The 14,231-nt window shown below is 58.1% G+C and overlaps 1 protein-coding gene across 1 annotated transcript in view; it reads right to left on the bottom strand.

Annotated features, from left to right (window-relative positions):
- Positions 1 to 14,210, bottom strand: part of DOT1L (DOT1 like histone lysine methyltransferase) — a 65,455-nt gene extending 51,245 nt beyond the window's left edge. The window contains exon 1 of the mRNA XM_081829547.1: positions 14,047 to 14,210. Coding sequence (XP_081685673.1) covers positions 14,047 to 14,127 — 81 coding nt within the window. The 5' untranslated portion in view covers positions 14,128 to 14,210. The remainder of the gene's footprint in view (positions 1 to 14,046) is intronic.
- Between the last annotated feature and the right edge of the window lie 21 nt (positions 14,211 to 14,231).

Raw genomic sequence — 14,231 nt, 5'->3', positions numbered from 1 at the left:
ACATCACGCTATTGCACACTTAACAGACTATGGTACAGCGTAAACATAACTTTTATATTAACTGGGAAACCAAATAATTCACGTGAGTCGTCTTACTGAGACACTGGCTTTACTGCAGTGGTCTGGTCTGGAACCAAACCCACAGGACTCCTAATGCGTGCCTGTAACTCGAATAACTCAAAATAAAAAGACAAGGCCGTTAAAACATGAATTGACACGGTCACTGCTACAAAAAAAATACTCCAGTGGCCGGCCAATAAGACCAATAAGGACATGAAAAGATACTCCACCTCCTGAGCCATGAAGGGACACAAATCAAAACCACAAGGATGGCTAGAGTCCAAACTATGGACACCAAGTGCTGGGGTGGGGATGGGGAAGTAAGAGCCTTCACACCTGCCTGGTGGGCACGTAAAATGGTGCAGCTGCTCTGGGAAAGCAGTCTGGCCGTTCCTCAAATGCTTAAGTGGAATTTCCATACGGTCCAGCAATCCTACCCCTAAGTATACACCCAAAGGAAACATACATCCACACGAAAATCTGTGCATGCACGGTCACAGTAGCAGCATTCCTAATAGCCAAAAAGTGGAAACACCCCAAGTGTCCATCAACAGATGAACAGACAAACACAACCTGTCCCCCACACACGGGCACAACACTGGGCCACGGACAGGAGCCAGGCGCCCACACGCACAGCCCCGGGGACAGACCCCGAGCCCACAACGCTCAGGGAGGGAACCAGACACAGAAGGCCACACGGGGTGTGAGTCCACGTGGGTGACACGTCCAGAATGGGCTCATCCATGGACGGGAAGGGGGCTCGTGGGGGCAGGGGGCTGGGGAGGGGAGTGGGGGTGACCGCTAATGGGGATGGGGCTTCCTTGCGGTAATGGAAGTTTCTGGAATTGATAGTGATGACTGCACAACTCTGTGAATATTGCACACTCTAAATGGGTGAGTTATCTGGTATGTGAATTATACTTCAAAAAAGCTGTTAACAGGGGCGCCTGGGTGGCTCAGATGGTTAAGCGTCTGCCTTCGGCTCGGATCATGGTCCCAGGGTCCTGAGATCAAGCCCCGTGTCGGGCTCCTGGCTCAGCGAGAAGCCTGCTTCTCCCTCTCCCTCTCCCCCTGCTTGTGTTCCCTCTCTCGCTGTCTCTCTCTTTGTCAAATAAAATCTTAAAAAAAAAAAAAGCTGTTAACAACAAAAACATCTGCAGAAGTAATGCCGCCTAGCATTAAAAGCACCCCCCACCCCACTAGGAAAATACTGAGTTTGTAAGACACTCACATGATGACCCTACTCTGCTGCTGTCCACACAGTTAATGAAACCCAGATTCAGAGTTTTGGCAGGAGCTCACCTGACTCCTGTACTGACTGACCCTGAAAAAGCCAAGACACCATGTCACAGGATCTACAGAAGAGACCATCAGACTCACCCAGCACCAGGACAAGCAGCTACAGAGGTGATGAAGGTGGTTAGTCTGGAACTTTCCACCAAAGCGCCCCCTCTCTCTCTCTCGGATCACTCACTCGAGGGAAGCCAGCTGCCAGGTCATGAGCAGCCCCACGGAGAGGCCCACGTGGTGAAGAGCTGAGGCCTCCCTCCCACCAGCAGCCCCGCAAGGGAGCCGGCGGGAACAGCTCCTCCTGCCCTGGTCCAGCCTTCAGATGAGGCAGCCCCACCTGGCCAATGTGCTGACCACAATCTCATGAGAGACCCCGAGCCAGGACCACCCAGCTACGTCTGCTCCTGGACTGCTGACCACGGAAACCCTGAGAAAATAAACATGTGTTGCATTAAGCTGCTAATGTGGATTAATTTGTTACGCAGCCACAGCTAACCGATACAGATTCTGTGTTAAGGCTGCTGAGCCAGCCCGGGAGCACAGGTGACTCTAAAAACGCCCCTGACCACAAGGGTCTGGGTCAGGGTAGCACCACAGTTACAGGACGAGCTGCCTAGCCCCGCGCACAGCAGGGCAGGGGCAAGCACTGCCGACAGGAGCCTGAGCAGCTGCCGTGCGGCAGGCCCGGGCAGATGCAGGGCTCGCACCCCTCGCCCCGTCCTCCCAGGAACCCACACAGCCTGCCAGGCTGACTCGCCTCACACGAGACCCACAGACCCGGAAAGGCAGAGGTGCCTGGAATTTGATCTCTTCTTGTGAGAAAATGAAATCCAGCTTTCTCAATGCTTTAAAAGCAGAGAAAAGGAAGAAAAAAGTTTATGACAGGGCCTCCAAAGGTCTCAGAATGATCCTTTCAGGGACTGGCCAGCTGCCACTGGCAATCCTGAGGTGTGTAACTTAAGATGCACTGGTCACCATAAATGACTCAGAAACTCCAACTTGTGGATGCGGCCTTCAGGAGAAAGAGGCCAGAAGCCACCCGGAAAGGTTAGACCGAGAACAGCCCCAAGGAAGCCTGCATTCATGAGCAGCCCTTGTCTTATGACCCAGGGATACCCCCCTTTCCTCCTCCTCCTGTGCCCCAACCCTGGGGTCCTTACAGGGACCCCTCCACACACACACACAGCCCGTGTCCCCAGCCTGGCGCTGGTCACAGCATGAACGTCTGTTTGCGGAGTGGGGACTGGCCCACTCTCTTACCATGAGTTGCATTGGAGCGTCCACACGGAGCAGCTGAGAGAGGTTCTTCCATACGAACCCTGCTTAGCGAATGCAGCTAACTGGGAGAGCAGGCACCGGGCACCAGGCTGCACTAGGCCCTCCACCTCGGGGAGCACGTGAAAACGTCCATGACAAGTACAATCTGTCCCTGTCTTACACTGCACACCGCTCAGGGGGCAGTCGTCACACCCGGAGGTGACACGAAACTCTGTCCCTGCCGTGAAACTCGCCTCCCCAACTCCGGTGGCAGTGTGAGGCCACTGGCCCTTGTGTCCTCAGCACTGCCCAGCACAGACGGTGTGTGGACGGCACACGCACAGAGGGACAGAGCGTGCAGGGAGCCCCAGCTGCCTCACTAGGCCAGGCCCAGCCCCCTCTTGTACCCTGAGGACAAACCTGAGAACAAGCGCCCAGGACAAGAACTCAAGGTCTGGCTCCGCCACCAGCCTGTCCCCGGCAGGCCTGTAGTCTCAGCACAAGAAGTGTGCACAGGAGGGTCTTTGAGATGCCCTCCGCAAGGGCATGAGCCCAGGCTCCCGAGCACTCAGACCTCCTCTGCACGACTGGAGGGGTGTCGGTGAGAGGCGGGCTGCAGAGGGAAGACCAAGAGGTGCACAGAGGGGTGCGTGCCCGGGGAACCCGCCCGCCAGCTCCATTCTCCTGACTCCGTTTGCAACAAGAACAACATCCAGGGAGTGCCCTCGGCTCCCATCAGGATTCACAGGCGGAGGGCAGAACCCAAGCTGTCCTCTGAAGCAGGGGTCTCACACTGTGCCAAGCATCAGAATCCCCTGGAAGGCTCCTGAGCACAGATGGGGCTCCCCGACGAAGTCTCAGATTCAGCAAGTCTGGGGGTCCGGGAATCTGCATTCCTAACAAGTTCCCAGGTGATGCGAAGGCTGCCGGCTCTGGGACCCCACTCTGAGAGCCACGGCCCTGAGTAAACTGACGTGGGAATTGCCGTGGATGGGATGGTGACGTGCAGACAGAGCTCTAAGGCGCGGAGAAGGGCAGAGAATGAAGGTGGGGTGATGGGACATGGCGGGAGGCCTGCTGTCTGTCTCTATCAGTGGCAGGGCTTTGACGGCAGAGATCTGGTGGGAGTGAAGAAGGATACAGTGCAAAATCAGCAGGCATCCAGAACACTCGGTCCGGGAGGAAGACCAGAGGGCTGCAGCTACAAAGCCCAGCAGGGTGGAGAGCACAGGGCCTAGGGGCCTGGCTGGGGTGCTCAGCCTCATCTGTCCGCCTATGTGCCCGAGCACCTGGGACCGGGGGCAGGGTGCAGCGGAGAGGACAGCAGACCAGCACAATGTGGCCTCTGCAGGGCCTGAGCATCAAAAAGGGACAGGCTTTCATGTGAAGATGAGCAAATTCGTGCAGGGCAGCAGAGATCCCAGGCTGCACAGAATCACGCCAGCCGCGTCCACAGCCAGTCCCAGATGTCTACACACCCCCAGCAAGGGCAGAGCAGGGTGGCAGCAATGGAGCGCCTGCCCTATGGGCTCCAGGAAGGCGGTGGAAGCGAGCCCCGCCAACCATACCTGAGGACAGGCCAGGCCACGGCCGAGGTGTGCGCGATGGACACAGGCCTCATAAAGGAACGCAAATACAGAGCACTGCACCCAGCCAGGGCTGTCACAGGCGGGGAGCCAGGCCCAGCCAAGTGAGCTGGATCTCCAGCCAACACACTCCAAAAAAGAAGAAGCTGAACAAAGACACCAACATGGAAATACTCTCGGAGCTGCTGGAGGGGCCAGATGGTGAGACACAGGGACACTGTGAAGAACAGAATGTTTGGGTCCCCCAGATGCACACGCTAGAGCCCTGACCCCCGTGGAATGGTATTAGGAGACAGGGCCTCAGGAGACAGGAGTAGGTGATAGGGTTAAGGGAGGTTACGAAGGTGGGGACCCCTGTGCGATCAGTGCCCATGTAAGGGGATGAAGGGACAGAGCACTCTCTCTTGGTCACGTGAGGACACAGCGAGAAGGCGGGGCTGCACAGGAAGTGGACCCTCCCCAGGTACCAGCCCTGCCGGCACCATGGCCTCGGAGTGCCAGCCTCCGGGGCCATGAGAAATCAGTGTCTATGTTTCAAGCCGCCCCCCACAGTATCCCATCAGCGCAGCCCAAGCAAACAAAGACAATGATCCCCAGGGCACAGGCGATACACAGCCAGCGTTCACAGGGTGGCCCAGGACCAAAGGAGGGCACGAGGAGCTGGCCAAGAAGGAACAGGCCTCTGGGCTGAAGGCAAGGAGGAAGACACAGGTGGGAAAGCAGAAATCCAACCAGAAGTGGCAGCTGGGAAGGTGGAATTTCAGCCGGCAGTGGCACCCGGCGCCAAAAACGGCCGCAAACAGTGGCTCCTGACAAAACGCACTTTTGCGGCTGGCCCAGGAACCCTGAGCAGGCAAGGCAGCCCCGCTCTGACCCGAGGTGCCGGGCACCCTCCGCGGCAGCTGCCCACGCCCAGCGGAAAACCGCGCACAGCCAGGAGGCCTCTGCGCCCCTGAGAACCCACGTGGAGGGACAGGCTCTCCGAGCGGTGGCGAGGGCTGGGCAGGCCACAGCTCCTTCACGGTTTTAAATCCAGGTTTGCACGACCGTGCCCAGCACTGGTACTCTCCTCCACAGGACTCTGAAAAGGAACCAGGCTCCTTGGAGGAATGGCTGATTCCAGGGCTGGGGCAGGGAAAACACAAGACAAGCCTCGACATCCTGTGCACCAGGCAGCAAAGACGTGTCCCCAAAGGGGCATGGGCAGGCCCAGGCCCCAGGAGAAAGCCCGGAGGTGCTCCCAGGGGGCCGGCTCCAGAACGTGAGCAACAAGCTCCTCAGAGACTGGACCATCACCGGAGAACGCAGTCCACGCAGAGGCTAGAAACGTGTGAGTAAGTGGAGGACAGCCGCAGCTCTCCCGGACAGGAACTGCAGTCAACGTGGGAGTGCGGTGGAGGAAAGGAGAAAGCCCCACGATGCGGGGGCTGTGGCGACTGCAGTAGGCAAGGCCTCCCAGGGTCCCAGACAGCCTCGACGCACCCTGCCCCCCGGGAAAGAGGGGAACGTAGCAGCAACCTGACCGTGGACGGGAGAGGGACCCGGCGCTGCCGCCACAACCAGGGCTCAAGGTCAGCACCGTCCACAGGAAGATGCACAGCCTCAGCAGCCTCAGAGGTGATGCCCGAGGAGACACAGCGTCAGTCTGGGGACTCCTGCCAAGAATGCACTTCCAACCCCACACTAAGGCTCCTGCAGGGTGGGCAGGTCATGACAGGTGCTGGCCTTTCCGTAGACATGAGGGACTGCCCCAGGTTAGAACTGAGGACACACAACAACTAAACACTAAGGGGACCTGGGCTGGACCTGAGCAGAAAGGGACACGGAGTCCTGAGTCTCCTCAGCGCTGAGCCCCGGCTTGGATCCTGGTGCCACGGGCAGCTGAGTGAGGGTTACAGCAACTCTGTTCTATTTGTACAACACGCTCTTCTGTCTAAAATCCTTTCGGGGCGTCTGGGTGGCTCAGTCGGTTAAGCGACTGCCTTCACCTCAGGTCATGATCCTGGAGTCCCGGGATCGAGTCCCGCATCAGGTTCCCTGCTCCGGGGGAGTCTGCTTCTCCCTCTGACCCTCACCCCTCTCATTCTCTCTCTCTGTCATTCTCTCTCTCAAAAATAAATAAATTTAAAAATTAAATTAAAAAAAAAAATCCTTTCCAGGGGCACCTGGTGGCTCAGTCGGTTGAGCGTCTGCCTTCGGCTCAGGTCATGACCTCAGGGTCCCGGGATGGAGCCCCGCATCGGGCTCTCTGCTCCGTGCGGAGTCTGCTTCTCCCTCTCCTCCCCTGCTTGAGCTCTCCTTTGCTCTCTCTCTCTCTTTCTCAAATAAACAAATAAAATCTTAAAAAAAGAGCAAAAGTAAAAATAAAATCCTTTCCAAGTGCAAAAATGTCGCACAGGAAAGTGAGACTCAGAAGGTTCTCCAAATGCAGACAAACGAGAAAGGTGCTATCGGGGTCTGCATGTGCTCCAGGCACACGCAGTCCGTCAGCCCACCCCCATCCCCACCCAGAGAAGGCCTTCTAGCCACCTGACGGGGACATTGCCTGCTGCCTTCTTACTTGGCAGGAGCACTATAATGATAAACACAACACACTTAGAGGCGCCCGGCCGGCTCAGTCGGGAAAGCATGCAACCCTTGATCTCAGGGTCGTGAGTTCAAGCCCCACATTGGGCCTAGAGCTTACTTTAAAAAAAAAAACAAAGAAAAAAAGAGCATACTTGAAGGCTTCTGAATATATTAGTAATTCCATAAATTTTACAGTACCTTTCCCCTGCTAAAATTTTGTATTCCTCAACTCAGAAATAAGGAAAATGTGTAACATAACACCCACATTGAGAAATGTAATACATTACAGTCTGAATCTGTTTAAACATCTCAACACTCAACGTGGTCAATCTGCTATCTTAATAATCACCTTAAATTTCATCCAGAAGCTGCCCTTTCACAGATACTACTACATGGCTCTTTGACAAAATAAACACTAATTCCTAATCACTTTAAAACAGCACCACTTCGGGCTGAGTTCATGGTTAAGCTAAGCAGGGGGAGCAAAAGCAGTTAATTTATGGTTTGTTCTTAACATGACCAATTCAAGTATTTATAGCGATAGCACCTTTTCCAGTTCAAATAAGCAAGAACCCAGAAAGACAGGCCATGTGTACAAATAAGTAAAGAGCACAAAACAATGGTAAGAAGGCTGGGATGGGAGGGTATTGATCACCCTGGAGGTCAGCCTAGAGGGGAGGAAGGTCGATGTGCGGTGCCCAGAGCAGGCAGAGTCTGGGAGCTCCCCTGAGGCCGAGCACAGCTACTGATGGTACTCTGGGAGGTGAATGAGGGCTCAGGTCTGCAGTTCACACTTAGCCCTCAGGACAGGGTGCAGAGTGGGGCAGGGCGAGAGGCTGGAGACCTGGCAAAGACGGCGGCTCGGGAGGGCCCAGGGCGCTCCCGTTCAAACGTGGTTAACCACCCCACAGCATTCAACCAAGCGCGGGGCCCTTCCGCAGGAGGGCTTGCCATCCGGGAGGGACAGGACTTGGGACAGGTCTTGTCATCTCTGTGCGTGGCTCCCTCGTCTGTAAACCGGACCCCGTGGGGACACACCTATGCTGGAAAGCCCTCCTGTTTGCGCTGGTCCTTCTCCCAGACCTCCGCTCTCAACTGGCTGGGTCTTCAGACTCCACGTGCCCACACAATGAGAGATCTGCGCAGGGGAGACAATCTCCCAGCTCACAGCCCTGGTGTCTATGCAGCAATGGGTACCCCAGGGGCTCTGGGCCTGCTGTCCATGGTAGGAGGCGGCACAGGGAGAGAAAGGGACAGTTACTTAAAGACCCACACAGTGACTGTGGTCACACTGGGGGCGCCTGCTTGGGCTGAGTGACAGGAAGCCAGTCACTACCACGACGAAGCATAGGATCCGTGAGAGCAGCAAATTCAGTCCCCTAAGCTGTAGAAAAAGTCAAGTCACCCAGCCACTGCTTTTGAGCTTCACTAGTTTTAAGGACTAAACTTGCATGGCCCCTGAAACAATGTCACGCTGCAAAGGGGCCAGAAGGAGGGCAGCTTATGCTGCTCAGGTAACTTCTCCCGGGGGAGGGGGGGGCCGAGCCAACCACTCACCTGTGACGCACCCTGGCTCTCAGGGAATGTTTCAGCTCTGTGACGACAGCCAGCAGTGACTCACCAGGAAGGAGGCCGTGGCTCCTGCCACCACCCCCACTGCACCCCTCTCCACGGGGCCACGCTGCCCAGCGCCAACCCTGACAAACCAGACTGCTCAGAGGACTGGGCCACATCTAAAAGCACCCGGCCCACCAGACCCGCAGCCCCCAAGTCTCCAGGGCAAGGGAGTCCCGCGCAACGCCATCCCAGCAGCACACCGGGCCTGCAGTGTGGCCGTGGCCAACGATCTCGAAGAGGCGCTCCAACGAAAGAATCGACACGCGAGCCCCCCGAGTCGCCGTGGGAAGCAGGGTGGGCCACAGGGATCCCCCCGCGGCCATAATACAGCTGGGGGAGGGGAGAGGGAAAACGGGAGGGCGCGCTAAGGAGCACCCGAGAGTGGTCTGAGGAGCCACGCCCGGGCAGGCCTGGCAGCGCTGATGCGAAGCCTCCTGCACGAGCTGTCCAGAAGGCCGGAGCAGCAGGGCCCGTCAGACCTCATTCGGGCGCAGACTCGGTCCCACACAGCCCCGGACGCCGTGCTCCGTGCAATCCAATGACCAGGGGGTCCAGAGGAAGGAGCCCCCACGAGGAAGGAGTCTGGAACTGTGGCATCCTAGCAGCAGCCGTGGCCACCTGGTCCATACGTGCAGAGGAACATCACTCAGCCGTGAGCAGGAGAGTCGCCCACACGCGCTGCCCCAGGGACGGACCCCGAGCCCACGATGCTCAGGGAGGGAACCAGACACGGAACGCCACACGGGGTGTGAGTCCACGTGGGTGACACGTCCAGATCAGGTTCATCCACGGACGGGAAGGGGGCTCTCGGGGGCTGCGGGGGGAGGTGATAGCTGATGGGGACGAGTTTCCTTCTAGGGTGATGGAATGTTCTGAGACTAAAGGCGGCAGTTGAACAACCCTGTGAATGGACTGGTCTGTGGCAACGTACTTTAGATGGATAGACAGTGGTGTGTGAATTACCTTGCAATAAAGCTGTTACTTGTAAACAAAACCCACAAGCCCCAGCACTGCCCCCTCCTGTTGACTGTCCTCCTGGACCCTCCCTGTGCCCAGGCCCCTGCGCCTGGCCTCCCGTACCCGGCACTTCTGGGGCAGACAACCCGAACTGCCAGGCCAGGGATGCAGCCCAGCCGCAGCGAGCCACATGCACACCAGGGGAAACAACCCGGTTCACCCCTTTAAACGGATCACAGCAAAACAGCCATCCAGAGCAGAAACCTGAGCCCCATGGGGGCTCCTTGGTCCCACAGGCCACACTACCCCCCACCGGCACCTGCGTCTTCCTCTATCCCTAGCCCTACCACAAAGCCCAGAAAGCCCTGTCCCCCAACTCCTAAAAAGAAGGGCTGGGTTTTTAAACGACAAAAGCGTTATCAGAGTGAGTATCCATCACTCACACCCCCACCCCCACAGCACGTGGAGTGAAGCTAATGCTTTCTGCACACTAGCCCACACACCCCCATGACTAGCTGAGGGGAACTCAAGCCCCAGTCTCTCTAGAGAGAGGAAACTGAGGCTTAGGGCGGTTGCATGGTAAAGCCCAGAGCCCTTGACCTCCCAACCTCCACTGGCAGCACCCCAGGAGCCACACAACAGACAGGAAGAAGGGCTGGTACAGCGCAGGGAAGAGGGCCCACGGGCTCGGAACTGGAAGCGGGATGCGGGTCGGGGAGAAGGAAGACTGCGTTCAGGAAGAGCAGGAGCTAGGAGAGCATGGAGCAAGGGAATGGCGAGGCACTGAGGGGCAGGCCGGAGCCACGTGTGGGCTGTGGAGTGGCAGAGCGACACCCCGGCACCCCCCAAAAAGCGGCAGGTCCTCGGCAAATACCTGCAGAATCAATACCGTGGCCTGGGCTAGCAGGAGCCCCCACTGGTGGGAACTGTAGGGACACCTCAAGGGGACAGAGAAAGCAGAGAGAGGCTTCAGGAAGTACAACCCTGAGCAAGAGGAAGGAAACAGGAACATTATTCCCACAGCTAGGGAGACCCAGGCACACTTTGCAGGGGAAGTCAGGCAGAGTAAGAACTTTCCCGAGAGAGGCATGGGGCCCAGGACCCAGTTGCTCCCAAATGCAGAACCCTGGCAGCCCACCGGTCCCACATTCACCAGAGGACCCCAAAATGCTCTGTATCTTGAATGCTCATCTTGCGCTCTGGTTGTAAGATGTCACCACTGGGGGAGCTGGATAAGGAGAACACAGGATGTCTCTGCTCTTTCTTTCTTTCCTTCTTTCTTTTTTATAAGATTTACTTATCTGAGAGAGAGAGAGACAGCACGGGGCAGAGGGAAAGGGAGAGAAGCAGACTCCCGGCTGAGTGCAGAGTCCAACTCGGGGCTCAATCTCACAACACTGAGATCATGACCAGAGCTGAAACCAAAAGTTAGACACTTAACCAACTGAGCCATCTGGGCGCCCCTGTTACTTCTTATGGCTTCAAGTGAATATACGATTATTTCGAAATTAATAGTTTAAGGGAAAAAAAGGCAGAGCTCCCAGAGGGAGACTGGGCAGGCAGGTGCCCTGCAGCTCCGCCTCTGCCTCCCTAGGGAACATCCGAAGTTCCTGCTCCCTCCGTCCCCTACCCATCCAGAACAGAGTACCGGCAGGCATTTGGATCCTAGGGACCCGACTATGAAAACTAACAGCCACATATGACAGACAGGCTTTTCTGATTATCCCTCCCCCCTCTGAAGTAGCTACTCCGCCCACACAAGGTTGTCTAAGGGTTAATCTGCCTTCCACCTGAGTGCGGATTAGACAGAAGGCTCACACAAGCCTAGGTCAGCATCAGAAAATATTTTCTGAGTCACAGGGAGGGATGGCTCACTCTGCCCACCCACTCATCCTCCTGCATAAAGGGCATGACTGCTCAGAGGGCATTCATCAGATCGTGGGCTCCCCCGGAGGAAGCTGAAGGCGGGGACAGTCACGATGGGGCTGCTCCCCCGCCCACAGGCTTAATAAGTCATGGAGGAGATGGACCACTCCACGCCCTCGAAGGTTCTTGCCCCGCAGCCAGGCAGCCAAAAATACTACTACCCCCCTTCCAGCTGGGACCTGGTTTTCCCACTAAGACAAGAGCCACCTTGAGCTGTAGGTGAGTATCCGAGAACTCTTAAGTCATGGAAGCAACAAAACTCAGCCGCCACCGCCCCCACCTTCCCTCCCATTTGTTAATTTCCCAAAAAGCGTGTTTCTGACCCTGGACATTTCCCAGTGTGGGTGGTTGTGACTGTTGGTACTTCCTCCTGCAGATGCCCCCACCTCCAAGAAGCAACCCACACCTCCCCCAGGACAAAACCAGCAGCCCCTCCCTCCAGGACCACCTCAGCCGGCAGCTATCTATGTGGCCACATAACTGCTGAACTTGTGGGTTTATAGATCTCCCACCTCCCTATGCTTACACGTTTCCTGAGCATGCGAATACTGTCCACTGTCCTCTGCGGCCCCAGGAGCACCGGAAGCAACCAGTAGGTGCTGGCAGAATGAATGGATCCATGAACAAATGGGCCCAGTCATCTCGCACACGTAATCAACAGTCTGACCTGACAGTCTGACCTTCTGAAAAGTTAACTTATGAAGTCATCCGTTTTCTTAACATAGTCATCATCGAATCATCACAAAATATGAACCCTTCTGAAAGTACTGGCCCTCGCTTCACATGAGAAAGCAAACTTCGTCAGTAGGGATACGGGAAGTTAACAGACATCGCCACAAAGCTGTAGCAGGAGCGTCGATTGTCACTGCACTAGCAGAGGATTTCACGGGGCCCGCCTGCCCACGGGCCTGGCAGTGGGACAACCACACCAGGAAAGGGCCTGCTGACGTCAGGGAGAGCGCCTGGCCAGGCAGGCAGCACAATCCCATCCCCCTGCCAAGCGAGGTCCCCGCCAGTGAGGGAAAGACGCTCTGCAGTTCAGAACCAGCGGCCACTAGAAAGCCAGGCCCAGCACGGAAGGCCTTGTTTACACCAGGTACAAATCACTGTGGGCCTTGCTCTGCTCCAAATAAAAGATGGTGGTGAGGGGGACCCGGTGGCTGTCTCTGGGTGAACTTTCGCCTTGGTGTACAGGGCTGGACAGTGGGTCACAGTGCATTCCCTCAGTCTTCCAATGCCCAGCAGTGCCAATCTGGGAGATGCAAAAGTGTCACATAGAGCAGCACAGGCCCCACCGTCCTCCCCCTGAATGCTTCCCAAGGTGAGAAACCAAGTTCGCGTAGAAATTGCCCCCACATGCTCATAGCAGCTTTATTCCTAACTAGAAACATCCCACAAGGCCACCACCGGGCAGTGAAACAGGGAGATGAAAAGACGGAATAGGACAGAGCAATGGAAAGGACGGACTGCTGATACCCACAGCAACATGGATGAGTCTCAGAAATGCCCTACTGGGCCAGAAAGCTGCCTGCTGTTGATTCCATTTATCTGACTTCCTGGAAAAGACAAGACTTAGGAGCAGAGAGAAAAGAGCTGAGCTGGTGGAAGGGCACACGGAGGGCTGACAGTGGCCTGATTAGGATGGACCTGTCAAAACCCCTGGAGCTGCACCGTGCCAAAAACAGTGATCGCACTGCGTGCGAGCTAAGGATAAAAAAATAACTCAATTTTAAAGAATGCGCTGGCCAGCCAACTGGTGCATGCGGAGCGCTGTCACAAGGGCGGAGAGAGGCGGAGGCTGGTGGAACGGTTGGAGTTTTGAAGGTTCTCCCCACTTTCGTCACCTTGGACGTCGGTCTTCCCGCCCTGCCCACTGCCCCGGCGGCCGGACACACACATACATACACACACACTTTGCCAGCCGGAAAAGCCAGGGCCCGGGCTCGACCTCGCCTCCGGCCGCAGGATGAGCAAAAATAGAAAGCTCCGGTGCGCGCGGCGGGCTGGAAACCGCGAAACCCTCCGACCGCGGAGAAGCCAGGGCCGGCAGCCAACACCCGCTCCCGGGCGGTCGCCGCGCCCCGACCCCGCCCCCGGCCGCGACGTTTCCAAAAACTGACACACACGGAGCGCGCGTGAGGGGCGGGGCGCGCGGGCTTCCCCGCCGGGTCCCCCGGAGGCCCCCGTCCCCCCGCCGGGCGTCCGCGCCGAAGGGCGCCCCGAAGACGCCCGCCCACGGCGCCCGCCGCGCTCCCGCTCCCAACGGCAGCCTGCCGGGTCCGAGCGGCCCCGGGGACGCGGACACCCGCGCCGCGCCGCGCCGCGCCGCCCACCCGCGCCCCCGCGGCTCCGCAGCCGCCCCGGGGCCGCCCCGGTAAATTTCCGCTCGGCCGGTCATTTTCCGAGGGTCACTCGAGAGCGGCGGACAGAGCGGCCCCGGGCCCCGGGTCCGGCCAGCCCGCCCACCCCCTCGACCTCAGGGGGGACGGAAAACAGCGCGGGGACTAAAAAGCCGAGCACACTGACAGCGCCAGACCCAAACGACCCCACGCAGGGCAAGACCGAATGTCAACACACACCATCCCGAGACGCCCCCCGCCCCCGGCCCGGGCAACGGCAGCCCCGCGCCCCGCCGCCCCGCAAACGGCCGCGGGCAGCGCCGCCGAGCGGCAGGGCGACCCCGGAGCGGGGCTTCTCGGGACCCCGGCGGCCCCGTCCGCGGGCGGGCGCGGCGCGCCGCGGGGCCAAGGGAGCGGGTACTGCGGGGCGCGGGGGCGGCACTCACGTAGACCGGCAGCGGCCACGGGTAGACGGCGGGCTCGGCCCCCACGGGCGACTTGAGCCTCAGCTCCAGCTTCTCCCCCATGTCGGCGCGCGCGGCCGCCGCACCATGCTAGTCGGGCGGTTGGGGGAGGGGCGCGGCGCCGCCGGCGGGGGGCGGGGCGGCGGGCGGAGGAGGGCGGGCGGGAG

This window comes from Leptonychotes weddellii, chromosome 1, assembly GCF_054177405.1.
Source record: "Leptonychotes weddellii isolate Sample4059 chromosome 1, ASM5417740v2, whole genome shotgun sequence".
Lineage (NCBI taxonomy): Eukaryota > Metazoa > Chordata > Mammalia > Carnivora > Phocidae > Leptonychotes > Leptonychotes weddellii.
The sequence above is the reverse complement of the archived record's forward strand: the minus strand, read 5'-3'. Positions and strand labels throughout refer to the sequence as shown.